Source organism: Scyliorhinus canicula, chromosome 3 (genome assembly GCF_902713615.1).
Source record: "Scyliorhinus canicula chromosome 3, sScyCan1.1, whole genome shotgun sequence".
Classification (NCBI taxonomy): Eukaryota; Metazoa; Chordata; class Chondrichthyes; order Carcharhiniformes; family Scyliorhinidae; genus Scyliorhinus; species Scyliorhinus canicula.
Window position 1 is genome coordinate 64,766,807 of NC_052148.1, and position 16,897 is coordinate 64,783,703.

General features: G+C 45.0%; 1 protein-coding gene across 4 annotated transcripts in view; it reads right to left on the bottom strand.

Moving 5' to 3' along the window:
* dnai1.2 (dynein, axonemal, intermediate chain 1, paralog 2) overlaps positions 1–16,897 on the bottom strand; it is a 313,232-nt gene that overhangs the window by 262,783 nt on the left and 33,552 nt on the right. For all 4 annotated transcript variants that reach the window (XM_038790653.1, XM_038790652.1, XM_038790651.1 and 1 more), the window contains one exon: positions 7,835–7,961. In XM_038790653.1, coding sequence (XP_038646581.1) covers positions 7,835–7,961 — 127 coding nt within the window. The remainder of the gene's footprint in view (positions 1–7,834; positions 7,962–16,897) is intronic.

A 16,897-nucleotide genomic window follows, 5' to 3' on the forward strand; every position in this document is an offset into this window, starting at 1 on the left:
TAGTGTTGGGTGGGGTTACTGGGTAATGGGGATAGGGTGGAGGTGTTGACCTTGGATAGGGGGTAGGGTGCTCTTTCCAAGAGCCGGTGCAGACTCGATGGGCCGAATGGCCTCCTTCTGCACTGTAAAGTCTATGTAATCTATGTAATGTCTCGTCAATGTATTTATATTGTGTATTTTATGCTTGCCCTATGTATTTTTTTTTCATGTACGAATGAGCTGCAAGCCGAACAATACTTTTCACTGTACCTCAGTACATGTGACAATAAACAAATCCAATCCAATCCAAACACCAGGAGGTTAACACCCAGGAAATGGCTACAATTCCAGAAAAGGTTCCATGACTTTGACCCAAGGTAACAGCTCAGTTTTCATACTCTCTGCCATTCTAACCTCCATAATCAAAATACTCTCAAAACTACCCTCCCCAATTCACTCTCCTGTAAGCACTGCTTTACACTTCACTGAAACTCCTTCCTCCTCACTGACAAACTCACCACCATTCCATACTAAATTCCTTCTAACTCATATCTGACATATTGCGCACTGACCATCATGGCAGGTACATTCTTTGAACATATCACAATTAGCACTGTGGCTTAACAACTCTAGGGTCCCAGGTTCGATTCCCAACTTGGGTCACTGTCTGTGCGGAGTCTACACGTTCTCTCAGTGTCTGCGGGGTTTCCTACGGGTGCTCAGGTTTCCTCCCACAAGTCCTGAAAGACATGCTGTTGGGTGAATTGGACATTCTGAATTCTCCCTCTGTGTACCCGAACTGGCACCGGAATGTGGTGACTAGGGGCTTTTCACAGTAACTTCATTGCAGTGTTGACGTAAGCTTACTTATGACAATAATAAAGATTATTATTTTTCTTGCAGGCGAAGCTCATAAACAACTCCAGATAGGAAGCTGCCACGTGTGGAGGCCACGTTTACATGCACATCCTTTCCCCAATTAGCGAAAACATGCTGACAATTATGTGCAGGGACTAACTGTAGTAACTGAAAATGTTGGCGAACAGGTCAAGCAAGATTTTCTCATGGCTTATCTTTTTTTTCCCACTTATTTTAATCACAAACTGCATCTGTTTTCTCCTCCTAGAAGGGAAAAAACAGTAAAATGGGGAAATAAGAATACTGGTCCCAACTGTTTTCTTCATTCTGGGTTGCCTCTTCTCTCTCTGTGTTCTCCCTTCACACTAAAAGTTAACTCTTGTTAGCCTTTCATTTCATTTCAGGCGCTGAAGTTGTAAAGATATCTGCCATCAGAGGAAGAGGAGGGCAGAAATCATGATGGATGCAATGTTACTTGGTTTCATCACATCCAGCTGAGTATCAGCATCATGAGAACATGTTTACTTGCAGGGGGATAGAACATTACAGGTGCCCTCTTGTCAACAGCCAACCCAGTCTATCAAAGAATGCTGATTGGCATATATCAAGAAAGGCAAGGTGCACTGAGTAGCACGTTAGTGAGGTTGCATTCTCTGTCATGGAGCATGACAGAATAAAGCTCCAACTTGTGCCAAGCATTGCACAGAGCACAGAGACCATGAATGGTAAATTCTGTTAACGTGACGAATGTGGCATCCACAGTCATGGAGTATCTACTGATATTTGTCACACTTCCATGAAAGTTTAGATCAGGGATGGGCAAACTTTTCCGTGCAAGGGCCACATTCAGAAATTCACAATTCACAAAGGGCCACATAGTATATTAAGTAAAATAATTACTTCACCCGGTTATGATTCTGGGCGCCTCATATAGAACATAGAACAGTACAGCACAGAACAGGCCCTTCGGCCCTCGACGTTGTGCCGAGCAATGATCACCCTACTCAAGTCAACGTATCCACCCTATACCAGTAAGTAACCCAACAGCCCCCCCCCCCATTAACCAAAAAAAAATTGTTTTTTTTTAATGACTTGGTGGGCCGCAGAAATACCTTTGGCGGGCCGCATGCGGCCCGCGGGACGTAGTTTGCCCACCCCTGGTTTAGATGAATGCCATCTGGGCTTTGGGAGCCACTGTTGACAGGACCAAAGGATAGTTTCTAGTCCCGAGAGTGTAGCTTTGGTTTCATGGCACCCACTTTGCCAGTAGCCGTTGGGTCAGACTGCTCTGGCCTATGCTAGGGTGCTGCAGTTTACAATCAGTCCCTGAAGGCCTAGAGCTACTCAAAGTCCTTTTATTATTTTTTAAAGGGATATGAATGTCACTGGCAAAGGCAGCAATTGTTGCTTACTCCTAATTGTCCTCGAGAAGGTGGTGGTGAGCCAGCTTCTTGAACCACTGCAATCTATCTGCTGTAGGTACATCCACACTGTTGTTTGGAAGGGTGTTCCAAGGGTTTGACCTAAAGTCAGTGAAGGAATGGTGAATTTGTTCCAAGTCAGAAATGGTGTGTAGTTTGAAGGAAAACTTGCAGCTGGTGGTGTTCCCATGCCACTGCTGCCCTTATCCTTCTAGGAGACGGATGCTGTGGGTTTGAATGGTGCTGTTGAAGTAGGACTGGCGAATGTAGACCATAAGACCATAAGACATAGGAGCAGATTTAGGCCACTTGTCCCATCGAGTCTGCTCCGCCATTCAATGATGGCTGATACTTTCTCATCCCCATTCTCCTGCCTTCTCCACATAACCTCTGATCCCCATATTAATCAAGAACCTATCCATCTCTGTCTTAAAGACAAGCAGTGATTTGGCTTCCACAGTCTTCTGCGGCAAAGTGTTCCACAGATTCACCACACTCTGGCTGAAGAAATTCCTCCTCATCTCTGTTTTAAAGGATCGGCCCTTTAGTCTGAGATGGTGGCCTCCGGTTCTAGTTTTTCCTACAAGTGGAAACACCCTCTCCACGTGCACTCGATCCAGGCCTCGAAGTATCCTGTAGGTTTCAATAAGACCCCCCTTCATCCTCCTAAACTCCAATGAGTACAGATCTAGAGTCCTCAATCGTTCCTCATACGACAAGCTCTTCATTCCAGGGATCATTCTTGTGAACCTCCTCTGGACCCTTTCCAAGGCCAGCACGTCCTTCCTTAGATACGGGGCTCAAAACTGCTCACAATACTCCAAATGGGGTCTGACCAGAGCCTTATACAATCTCAGAAGTATATCCCTGGTCTTGTATTCTAGCCCTCTTGACACGTTGTTTCAGTGCATCTTGCACACAGCACTGCTGCCACTGTTCATCAGTGTGGAGACAGTGAATGTTTAAGGAGGAGGAGCTGACTAAGTAGGCCAGTTTGTCTTGGATGGTGTTCAGCTTGTTGAATGTTGTTGGTGCCAGCCCATCCTGGGTGACACCCTCTCCAACCTCCCAGGAGAACAACTCAGAGGAGAGCTCGGAGGATGCCACCATAACTGTTGCGGCACAGCTGTCATCCCCATCCTACACCAGCCCAGATTCACACACCTCGGTGGGAAATGTTAGTGGTCAGGCTGTGGTATTGTGCGAAGCAAATAATGGCATGATGGGAAAACTAGTCAAGTTTCTTGGTACGATGAAATTTAAACTGACTTTGCATAACCTAAGGCACAAATACAAGCAGCCAAGGTCAACTTGACCCGAAAACTTGCTGACTCTAAACTCGGATAAAAAAACTCAGTCGTCATAACCCAGTGCAGTCTAAATACACAAGATAATCTAGAAATAGTTTCTTTTCGATACTTAAACAAATCTACTCCGTTTCTTAAACATGCGACCAAAAGACAAGATAATGATATGAGACCCCGAGTCCTCTAAAGGTCAGCAAGGTGACGCCAGTTTAATGATTATTGTGGTGATCACAAGTTAACTAGATGCAATACAACTGAGCAAACACTAGAGGGGGCACGGGAGAGCCATATAAATAGACGGGGACAGGAAGTGAGGACACACTTCACAGACGGCAGAACTTGGAGCAGGACACACGCCAGCTAGGAACACTGAAGGTAGCCATAGGTAACAGCACTGAAGAGAGAACGAACTCACAATAAAGCATCTTCTCCACATTTGAGACTACGAGCTTTATTAAGACACGAGTAACAACACAATTATTACTTATGTTTTACTTTTGATCAAATTCCAGACCAAGCTGTATTCATGATATCTTGATTCTATAATGTATAAATATCGTCCTATTTGTCTGTACTAGCGCAGACTTGGGACGGACCCAGCAGTTTGTATTTGACTGCTCTCCAACTCCAAGTTTCAGCCAATTCTGCATGCAATTGTAATTCATAAATAAAGCCTTGTTTTGTTTTCTTAACGAGCGTTGTTGAATCTTTCTATCACAGTCCAGAAGCGGGAAAAATATTAGAAACGACAAGGCTTCTGGGGCACAATCTGGTGAGCATCACGCTATTGCCAATTTACATCAGGTGGAGGCAAGAACTCCCAGGTGAGACAGCAGTCCGAAGTCTGCTAGATCCCAGGACCCAGCAGGGTCCCAGCCTGATGCTGAGATCCCGGAGCTGATGAAGAAGTCAGGAAGCGGCCGGGACATTCACAGGGAGGTGTCAGCGACACTCCAGCACATCCATAGCCGATTGGATGAGTCAAAGACGCTACAGGCACAGGAGATGTCGGCGGCAATGCGTGGCACAGAGGCCAACACTGCTAGGGTGCCGAACGTGGTGGAGAGCCTGGTGCATGACATCGGCACCATTAATGAAGGTGTCGAAGGCATCACTCAGTTGGTGCCGGCCGTGGCTGAAGGTCTTGACAGAATGCCCACCTTGCTGGGGGATGTCACCCAATACCAGGCTGACCTTCATGAGGTTCTGCGGTACATGAACCGCTCTCAGATGGGAATAGCCAGGGCGCTGCTTATCCCAGTCACAGGTAGGCATTGCTGAGGCGCTGCAGAGTATAACCCAGTCACTGAGGAGCATCATCGAGGGTGTCAACACAATGGTGCAGACCACGATGGACTGGCAGACCAGATGATGCAGGGGAAGCCAAGGCTGAACCTCCATTCCAAGATGAACCCCAGGGCTTATGGCACCCACCGGGAGGAGGGGGCGCTGAGTGCCAACTCGGATCCGACCCGTAGAGTGGGGATGGTGGCCATCAGCTCCCCCGAGTTCCACCTCTCTGATGAGGCTGTGTCTCACAGCCAGCACACGGGACAGGGCAGCATGGCTTTGCATGTGCCACAACAAGTGAGCCGGGGCCTGTTGGCCTCAGAACCTCCAGAGGACACCCGCCAAGGGCAACAAAGGCCACAGGACGGGCTATGGAGCTGGCTGCCTCCATCTCAGATGTGCATGCTGGGGACATGCCTAGATAGTAGTAGAGCTGGGAGGGCAAAGCACATCGAAGATCACTGAGGGCACCAGGGGAAGGGAGGGATGGTAACTGGTGAGGGTGCTGGGAGGTGGAGGTGGGGGCAGCACCATTGGGAGGGTGGGGAATTGTCAAACACAATAAACACCTTTGTGCACAACCAGTATGATGCCTCTGTCACCTTCTTCCGCAATGCGGGCTAACCCCCAAACCCTTGGTCCATCTCTCCAGGCATCTCCCACTCCCCGTGGCACCCACCCACCCACCCTCCAGTCATGGACATGATCCCGGAGCTGTGTTCCATCCTCTGTGGTTCAGATGTGCTATTGCGTGTGTGGTGTTGCCTCCCGCAGTGTTCAGGCACAGTGTCCAGGCATCAAGGTTTGATTGGGATGATAGGCAATGACTCTCACATGCCACACAGCCCGCCTACCTACAGGAATCCACTTGGGTTGTGTGAAGTGCTCACTTAAACACGATTGCCAATTCCCCATTAGCGACAGCCTTCAGCCGCACATCCAGAGATCTCAATAGACAGTGGGGTTATCGGTGGTCAGTGGGGCAGACAGGCAGGGACAAGGGTTGCCCCAGGGGTTGGCATGGTGGTGCCGTGAGCGGTTGCCCCCCCGATTGCTCCCCCAAGCCTCCCCCGCCCCCGCTTTCCATGGTAGCCCACCCCTGCGCGGGGCCCCCCACTCCAGCCGAGGATCCCTTACCCCCACTGAGCATTGGGGTGGCAAGCCCAGCACCCCCGGTTTCTTTGCCTGTGAGCAAAGATGGATACTCACCTTTTGGGTTCATCACAAAAGCCCTACTCTCAGGTTCACGTTTTTAAAAAGGAGTACTAATCAGCGCCAGCATGACCACTTACTTAGGAGGCTGCTGAATGATAGGAGGAAGTTGGATATGGGGTGGCTCTCGTTTATTGTATGGATATGGGGCTTAAGTGGTGATAATTGGTTTCTCGCCATGCTACGGCGAGATCCCGATTTCACCTACAGGAGAGGGCCAGCACATGGTGCGGTTGTCGTTTTTGGCCTCTCCCGCTATTCACCGGCCTCGTTTCGCTTGAGCGAGAGTATAACAAGGCCGGAGAATCGCGCCCATTGTCCTGTCTAACAATGCCCAAATTCCATGAAAGAATAAATTATATCTAAATGCACACTTATACCTGAAATGTACACACATTTTTCTGTGCACCATGCTGGACATTAAGGAGGTTGTTTAAAACTCGACAACAGGCAAAATGTTCTCAAATTTCGAGACCATAAGACCTCATTTTGAGAACAATAGCATAAAAAATGCCAGATTACTAATTTCTCTCCAACTTCAACAACCTGTGATGAAGTGGTTTTGTCAGGGCCTGTGATTGAATAGGTAATGGCACTTATCCATTTCCCAGTTTTACCATTTCACCAATATTGCTGATTTTAGAATTAATGAAATCATATCAAATCACTGATTACACTAAAAGTTACTTTGAATCTGCGAATGTCAGATTTTGTCATTTTTGCTTCCTTTAAATAACTTCACTTTTGATAAAATAGGGCATTGGATGCTAAGAACTAGACAATTATTCAATTTTTCTATTAATGCCGCCGTTCAAGTCATTGTACAAAATCCACTCAGATCCTTTCCATCTCCTTTCTCATCATGTAACAAACCTGCAAGCCACTCCTGCTAGTTAAATTGAGATGTGTTTAATTGATGGATGCTTCAACCAAATCCACATCCATAGCACTAGATGGCAGTCACATCTTTAATTTTTCTGCTACCCTGTAAAGGTAAATTTGATGCTCCAAAACTCCCAATAAGGAGTTGCAGTCAAGGGAGCAAACACAGTTTAAAGTTAGGACATCAAAACAATAGCTTTGGTTGTCCAACAGGCTTTTCTCTTTGCGTTCAATTCCCTGATGGCATGCAGGATCACTGATTTCACACTGTAATCACGTTCCCTTGTTCTCATTGAGAATTTCTGCATGAAGAATACTGACCTACCAATGTATACAATGTTCATAATACTGACTATACAGGTAATTGTAACACTAGATTGTTTCTTGTCCCTTAGAATTTGTTTCCAAATTAAATAGTCACTTCAGTCTGTCATTGGAGTTATTATTTAACAAACATTGCTGTCTTTATTGTCCTTTTCTAAATCATTTCCAATCTCTTAGCAATTTGTAGATTAAGGTAAACTGGATACACTACCCCAAATGATGAAAAGAAACTCCGCCCCATTCCTACTCACCAAAAAAGACATCAGAAAGATCACCAGAAGGCATTAATAATTAATACCTGAAGAATGGAAGATGCAATTGCAAGGTGTGATACAACACAGAATTGTTGTCCATTTTATGATGTGGACATGAGCCTAGTAAATGCTGACAGCACTCATTTACTTGGGATTCTTAGTGTAAACAAAAGTGAAACTTTCATCTGATTATTATGGGATGGGCATTAGCTAAAAAGACTCAATGTCAACCCATCCACTGCACAGACCTCCAAGCCAGAAATATTTGAGACATTCTTTGGTGCTCAACCTAAAAAAGTTCAAATACCTTCAGAGTACTTCCCTCTAGATTGTTGACGCTTTGCTTCATCTGAATCCTTGTGCAGTAAGTTTCCATCCCGTGAAAAATGAATGGCCATCTGGCTAATTATTTGCACTTGTTTGTAAGCTCTTTCCTTTAATATAAATGAAAATAACAAGTTAAGAATTTATCTAATGGGTAAAGAAATTACAAAGAAGAATAATGCCTTTATGAACAAATTGCAGCAAAATCGTGAATGCATTTATAAAGAAGGCATTTATGATTTCACTACAATAACTAAACAGTAGAACTTCCAGGAAAAGTAGATCTACTTCTTCTGGAAAATATGCCACAATAAACAAAATCACAACTACAAAAATAAACACGCTACATACAGTCTTTAGCAACATTTTCAAAACTCAGATGTAGAAAAGAAAACAAACAGCGTCCAAGTAGTCAATTCTTGACTGACGTATGGTATGAAATTACTTTCCACATCATTCAGCCTTCCACCAATTGAGAAAAAGAGTATTTGAGGATCAGAATCTCAAACCCAACATTAAAGTCATGGTTTACCAGGCAGCAGGTCCCCGCACTTTTCTATGCTTTGGAGACTTGTATTAGGGCCGGCACAAAAAGGATTACTAAAGGATTTATGTGGGGACTGAGTACAGTACTACACACAGAGTGTCCCGTACCTAGGGGTCAATCTAGTGTTGGACACAGCCATGTGCACAAGCAAGCATGGAGACAGCTCCTACTTTGATGCCTTATTGTATATATGTATGTAGTTGTTGTAGTTAATAAATGCATACAGCTAACCTACTTAGACTACAAAAACAACATTAAGACCTACTGAGCGTAACCAAATCCCTAAAACATAGAAGCAGCAAATGGAAAAATCTAAAACCTAGCAAAATTGCAGAAAAAGACTGAAATCCTAAAAGATGCAGAAAAATTTGAAGAAACATTCTAACCTGAAGTAAAGCTTGAAAAGCAGACACACAGTGGGAAATGAATTGGGAAAATCTCCAAAGAAAAACTTAGAAGCTGAAGGCAGACATTTAAAATTCTTCACTGCAGCAGAAGACTCCAAGGATTTCTTGGAAGTCCAGCATGCAGAGTCGGCACACCAAGCAGGGGCGAGCTAAAACATTTAAATTCCAGGATAAAACAAGTCCTCAGAATTTTGGGAATAGTTCAGTGGTCAGAAATGGCTGTTTAAAAATTCAGTTGGAAAACCACATTCCCAAGTCGGCGCCTGAACATGTGCTTGCTCCAGAAAGGAAAAGATAAATAATCAATTAATTTGAAAGAGTTGCGGCTAAAGGATCAGCTTTAAAGGCCAGCAAAGGTCAGAATTCAACACTTCCATGACCCTAGAGCAAAAGGCTGAAATAGTTGGCAGCCAGTTGATCCAAGCAGCAATTGTTTAAAAACATGTTCAAGGCTTCAAACAAACGGGGGTGCTATCTTGAATTTCAACAACGTCTTAAAGCTGAACTGACACTTTGAATTTTTTAACCATGAATCAGAAATCCAATGTTCCAGATAAATTTGCACTTATCCAAGGTCCAGATCAATTGCATAAATGGGGACTTAGGAGAAAAAGATTCCTTAGATTGCTTTCAGGTCTGAATAAAAACACACTGCTTAATTTGGCACGCCCAATAGTGAACAACATTGTTGCTAGAATAGGAATCAAAGAATCTTCCGCTAAATTTGAAGAAGTATTAAAATCATTCAATTTTTATTTTAACCTTAGAAGTAATAAAATCTTTGAATGGACTAAATTTAATAAGTGTGTCCAGCAACCAGGAAAATCTGCCAATTCAACATTTTTTAAAAATTCATTTTAAGGGATGTTAGCATCACTGGCTAGGCCAACATTTATTGCCATCCCTAGTTGCCCTTCAGAATGTGGTGGTGAGCTGCCTTCTTGAACCACTGCAGTAGGTATACCAACAGTGCTGTAAGGGCAAGAATTCCGGGATTGTGACCCAGCGACAGTGAAGGAACAGTGATATATTTCCAAGTCAGGATGCTGGTGGTGTTCTCATGTAGCTGCTGCTCTTGTGCTTCTCGATGGTCATGGGTTTGGAAGGTGCTTCCGAAGGAACCTTGGTGAGTTCCTGCAGTGCATCTTGCAGATGGTACACACAGCTGTCAATGTTTTTCGGTGGTGAAGGGATTGAATGTTTGTAGAAGGGGTAGCAATAAAGTGGACTGCTTTGTCCTGGATGGTGTAGAGCTTCTTGAGTGTTCGTGGAGCTGCACTCAACCAGGCAAGTGGAGAGTATTTCATTACACTCCTGACTTGTGCTTGGTAGATGGTGGACAGGCTTCAGGGAGTCAGGAGGTGAGTTCATCAGGATTCCTGGCGTTTCAACTGCTATGGTAGCCACAGAATGTATTTGGCTTGTACAGTTGGGCAGCACAGTAGCACAAGTGGATAGCACGGTGGTTTAACAGCACCAGGTCCCAGGTTCGATTCCCCGCTGGGTCACTATCTGTGCGGAGTCTGCACATTCTCCCCGTGTCTGCGTGGGTTTCCTCCGTGTGCTCCGATTTCCTCCCACAGTCCAAAGACGTGCAGATTAGGTGGACTGGCCATGATAAGTTGCCCTCAATGACTGGGTTACGGGATAGGGTGGAAGTGAGGGCTTAAGTGGATCGGTGCAGACTTGATGGGCTGAATGGCCTCCTTCTGCACTATATGTTCTATGTTCAACAGTTCCACTTCTGGTCAATGGTAACCCCCAGGAGGTTGATACTGGGACACTCAGCAATGGCAATGCCAATGAATCTCAAGGTTCAAATGGTTAGATCTTCTTTTGTTGGAGATGGTCATTGCCTGGCACTTGTTTGGTACGAATGTTACTTGTCATTGTCAGCCCAAGCCTGGATATTATCTAGGTCTTACGGCATTTGGATAAGGACTGCTCCAGTATGTGATGAGTTTCGAATGTTGTTGAACATTGTTCGCTGATGACTGCATATCATTATTTCTGACGGTACGATGGAAGGTAGATTTTGATGAAACAGCTGAAGATGGTTGGGCCGAGGACACTACCCTGAAGAAATCCTGCAGTGATGTCCTGGAGATGAGATGATTGGCCCCTCATCACCACAACCTTTGTGCCAGGTATGACTCCAACCAGCGGAGGGTTTTCCCCTGATTCCAATTGATTCCAGTTTAGAACATAGAATATAGAACATACAGTGCAGAAGGAGGCCATTTGACTCATCGAGTCTGCACCGACCCGCTTAGGCCCTCACTTCCACCCTATACCCGTAACCCACTAACCCTTCCTAACCGTTTTGGACACTAAGGGCAATTTATCATGGCCAATCCACCTAACCTGCACGTCTTTGGACTGTGGGAGGAAACTGGAGCACCCGGAGGAAACCCACGCAGTGCTACCGTGTTGCCCCAATGGTTCCTTGATGCCATGCTCGGTCAAATGCTGCCTTGATATCAAGGGCAGTCAGTCTCACCCCACCTCTGGCATTCAGCTCTTTTATCCATGTTTGAAAGGCTGTAATGGGGTAAGGAGCTGAGTGACCCTGGAGAAAACCAAACTCAGTGTCCCTGAGCAGGTTACTACCGAATAAGTGCCACTTGATAGTGACGTTGATGACCCATTCCACATTTTACTAATAATCTGAACAGAATAGTTGAAGACCGTGACCTAAGATCTAAACTTATCGGGCTAGAATAGTTGTAGGAGTTGCAGGTGATGCACTCTCAGACAAGCTGCAAGTAAAGGAAGATCTAACCCTCGATTAAACTATCCAGGTTGTTCAGCAGGCTGAACTCCGTATGCAGCCCAGGTCCGTTCTAAGAAGAAAAAGTAAACAATGCCACAAAGGAAATTCCATAGTTCAGTTATTAAATGGCACAAAAACAGGTACACTCGAGTCCAAGAGAAACAATACTGAACCAACTAGTAGAACGACTATGCCAGTGCAGTAGAGTAAAGCACCCCAACAGGCGAGATTAACATGTTACAATTTCAGCTCAAAGCTTTCAACGTGACAAAATTGGACACTTTGGCAAACTGTGCAAGGCCAAAACATCTAAATGCACAGAAAATCCAAAGTTGATCCATGAGGTCAAGACGGTGCACTAAGATTGCACATAGCTATGCTTCATGGTGAGGTCCATGACCTGGGCATTTTGTATTGGATAGAGGACATTTAGATTAACAGCCATCTTGCAAATTATAAATTAGTCATAGGAACCAGTATTAAGGTCCTATCAGATAAAGAACCATGGCTAAGAGACCCATGGCTTTGAACAACAGACACACCACTCTGTGGGTTCAGAGGAATCTGACTTCCAGTCACAGGCATTATTCAGGAACAACTAAGGTATGGTGGCAAACCACTCTTCGAACTGATGTCCAGCATCAGTAACCAGTCTTTTTCTCTCTTGAACAGAGATAACTGTGTATCCCTGCATCTCCTCAAATTGGCTGAAGATGTACAGACAACATGACAAGTCATAAGAGCAGAAGGCATAGGAGCAGAATTAGGACACTCGGCCAATCAAGTCTGCTCCGCCATTCAATCATGGCTGATATTTTTTTCATCCCCATTCTCCTGCCTCCTCCCCATAACCCAACATCCCCTTATTAATCAAAAACCTATCTGTCTCTGTCTTAAAGACACTCAGTGATTTGGCCTCCACAGCGTTCTGCGGCAAAGAATTCCACAGATTCACCACCCTCTGGCTGAAGAAATTCCTCCTCATCTCTGTTATAAAGGATTGTCCCTTTAGTCTAAGATTGTGTCCTCTGCTTCTAGTTTTTCCGACAAGTGGAAACATCCCCTCTACGTCCACTCTATCCAGGCCTTGCAGTATCCTGTAAGTTTCAATAAGATCCCCCCCCCCATCCTTCTGAACTCCAATGAGTACAGGCCCAAAGTCCTCAACCGTTCCTCATACAACAAACCCGTCATTCCAGGGATCATTTTTGTGAACCTCCTCTGGACCCTTTCCAAGGCCAGCACATTCTTCCTTAGATACAGGCCCAAGACTGCTCACAATAGTCCAAATGGGGTATGGCCAGAGCCTTGTATAGCCTCAGTAGTACATCCCTGGTTTTGTATTGTAGATTTATTAGTAAAAGATAGAATAAGTATGATACAGTAGTCCCCCGTTATAACGCGGGTGTTGGGGTCCAAGACAGCCACCCGCGTTGCATCCGAGCCGCGGATATCCACGATGGCGATAATAGGTGAACGAGAGGAAACATTGCTGACTGTGTAAGAATGTAAGAATGGAAGGGCGTTTTAAATAAAAAACACCAAAGTTCTTTAAAGTTTTAAATTTATTAAAAAATACCACTCAAAAAAATATACAATAAAACATAAAATAGCACTTACAAGCAGATTTTTAAAAATCATTTCAATGACATGAAAAAGTCTGTGAGTTTCTTCTGGCACATACCCTTCCTCATCTTGACTTGTGCTTGTATCTGGAGGTTCTTCAGGTGTAGTATGTATATGGGGTCGAAGTCCTGTTGCTCTGTGTATTCTATAAGCCACTTCAGGTTGGTGATGGCATCCGAGTGGCTCTTTGCTGCAACTGTAGGCTGGGGTTCTTCTTCTGCCTCCTCTTGGATGACCTGGTCGATGATCTCCTCCTCTGTAAATGTTTCTGTGGGTGTCATGTCGTCCTCTGCGGCTGACCACCTGTTCACCCAATCCCGGAGTGTTAGGTTCTCAGCCAGGTCCTCTAGCCTCTCCTCAGCTGCCCTGGTCTCTGCTTCAGTAAAGCCTAGGAAGTCCTCTTCTTCTGGGTCGTGTTGTGGGAGTGCTGCTCCTAGGGCCTTGTTCCAGCAGTTGGCGATGGTCTTCTCTGTCACAGCTCCCCAGGCCTTCCCTGCCAGATAACAGGCATCCTTGATGGTGATGGCTTTCAGGTAATCTGGGACAGTGAGAGGAGAGTCTATCATTTCCAGGATCAGTTCTTTTTTGTACACAGACTTGAAGGTCTGAATGATGCCAGCATCACATGGCTGGATCTTGCTGGTGGTGTTCTTTGGGAGATAGAGCACTTGGATCTGCCCATCCCTGGTCTTGAGAACATCTCCCTGAGGGTGGGCTGAGCAGTTGTCCAGTAGGAGTGTGACCTTCTGCGGTAAGTTGCGGGCACTAAGGTGGTCCCTGACACTGGGTACAAAGTGCTTGAAGAACCACTCCTCAAATAGGGTAGCTGTCATCCAGGCTTTGCCAGAGTTTCGGTACGTGACGGGTAGGTTCTCCATGTTGATGTTGTGAAAGCATCTAGGAGACTTGAATTTACCCACAATCAATGGCTTCAGCTTGTGTGTTCCTGTGGCATTGCTGGCAAACAGGATGGTGAGCCTGTTCTTGGCTTGCTAGAACCCCAGAGTCTTGTGAGCATCATCCTTGACAGCTAGGGTCTTGTCAGGCAGCATCTTCCAGTAGAGCCCTGACTCATCTGCATTGTAAAGTTGCTCTGGGGTCAGCTCTTCTTGCACCATGTAGTCCTTGAGGATGTCCGGAAAGGCTTCTGCTGCTGCTGAGTCGGCGGATCTCTGTTCACCACTGATGGTAACTGCACCTATCCCATGTCTTTTCTGGAACCGATGAAGCCAACCCTTGCTGGCTACGAAATTGGTGTCCTCTGGGTGGAGCTGCTGATGGAACTTCTCAGCCTGAGTCCTGATTATAGGTCCAGATAGGGGGGTGCCACCAGACTGTTCCTGGACAAACCAGGCGAATTCAGCCTTCTCCAAGTTAATGTCACTAGCGGTCCTTGTCTTTTTCCTGGCAAGCCCTTCACTCTCAGAGACTGTCTCAACATAAATTCTCAAACTGTCCTCATCTTTCTCCCACCCACGGAGGGTTGACTCCGGTACACCAGTCTCTCTGGATAATTTTGCCTTTGTTTCGCCGTTTCGAATACGGTCTATCAAATGTATCTTTTCCTTTACTGTGTAAGACTTGCGCTTCGGCACTTGGTTTTTAGACGCTTTCATTTTAAAATGGTTGGGGATAGAAAACTGTTACTTTAATCACCAATCATCGCGGCTATTTAGTTTTTAGACGCTTTCATTTTAAAATGGTTGGGGATAGAAAACTGTTACTTTAATCACCAATCATCGCGGCTATTTATCGCGCCTAAACGGGCTAATCATCGCGGCTATTTATCGCACCTAAACGGGCTAATCATCGCGGCTATTTATCGCACCTAAACGGGCTAATCATCGCGGCTATTTATCGCGCCTAAACGGGCTAATCATCACGGCTGATTGACACTCGAATGAATGAAAAAAAGTTCACCGGCTTAAAAAGGTGTTATTTCGAAAAGAGTGAAAAAAGTTGGGGTCCATAGGCACCCCCGCCGTATATCGCGAACCGCGGTATTGCGGGGCGCGGTATAACGGGGGACTACTGTAGCAAGAAATGGTATTGGATCAGAATTTGTATGGGTGGAGGGAAGAAATAACAAGGGGAAGAAGATACTCATGGTGGTACTCTATCAGCCCCTTAACAGTAGCTGTACTGTATAAGGGAAAATAAATTAGCAGATAATGAAGGCAAGAAAAAACAGCAGTACATTAATCATGAGTGACTTTACTCTTCATGCGGATTGGAAAAATCGAATTGGTCGCGATAGCCTTGAGGAGAAATCCATTTAGTGTATGTAGTGGGGCAGTTTCCTCGAACAGTATGATGTGGATCCAACCAGGGTTCAGGCTATTTTGGATCTGGTGATGTGTAACGAGGCAGATTTAATAAACAATCTCAAAATAAATGATACCCCAGGAAACAGTGACCATAACATGGTAGAATTTAGCATTCAGTTAGGGAACTATAGAGAGTCCCTATAACTATAATGAGAACTATCTGTTCGAAACAATAATGCTAAACTTAAATGAGGGTAATTACAAAGGAATGAGGGCAGAGTTGGCTCGAGTGGGCTGTGGAAGGAGTTTAACAGAAAAGATGGTTAATCAGCAATGGCAAATGTTTATGAAAATAGTTCATGGCTCACAACAGAGCTATATCCTGGTGAGGAAGAAAAATTTTCGGAAGGGGATAAATCAACCAAGGATATTAAGGGTAGTATTAAACTGAAAGAAAGAAAAAACTATGTAGAAAAGATTAGTGGTAAGATGAGGGATTGTAAGAGAGAAGCCAAATGAACATAGGCCCCTTAGAGAGTGAAACTGGGGTAATAATGGGTGGGATTCTCCACCCAGGACACCAAGATCGCATTCCCCGATGGGACAGAAAATCGGGCAAATTGGAACGCGCTGCTTCGATCCCCCACTGGCGTCGGGAATGGGGTCCACATCGCACACCAGCGGGAGCATGGAAATAAATGCAATTGGGTCATAATAAGCCATTTGCATCTTTTTAGCGGGCCCAATGCCCTGAGCTCCGGCCTCCCGCGATTCTGCAGTCCCCGTGGCTCACTTGTGGTTTTTACCAGAGTATCCCTAACTTGGTGGACCTCGAGGTGGACCCTTAGCCCACCGCGAGGTCCACCAGGTCAGGGCCACACTGGTAGAGACTATCGGAGGGTAGAAAGAGGTGAACTAATAGATGTAATATACCTGGATTTTCAAAAAGCATTCAATAAGGTTAATATAATAACAAAAGGTTAATAGGCAAGAGAAGGATGCATGGAGTTGGGATAATATATTAGCATGGATAGAGAATTGCTTAATGGAGAGGAAGCAGAGAGTGAGCAAAAGGTTGTCAGGTTCTAACTAGTGCAAGAAGTGCTGAAAGGATCAGTGAAAGTGCCTTAACTATTTACAATCTATATCAACGATTTAGATGACGAGATAAAGATTAATGTTTCTAAACTTGATAATGACACAAGTCTAGGTGGAAATGTAAGGTGTGGAAAGGACACAGAGAGACTGCAAAGAGATACTGACAAGTTAAGTGAATGGGCAACAAGGTGGCTGATGGGGAAATGTGAAGTTATTCTGTAAGAGTCCTTCCTGTCTCTTTCCTTTGTTCCCATTTCTTTTATTTTCTTTTACTAATTTTGGTCTGTGGACCCATAATCAAAATATGCCTTTAAGCAGACAAGAGCTA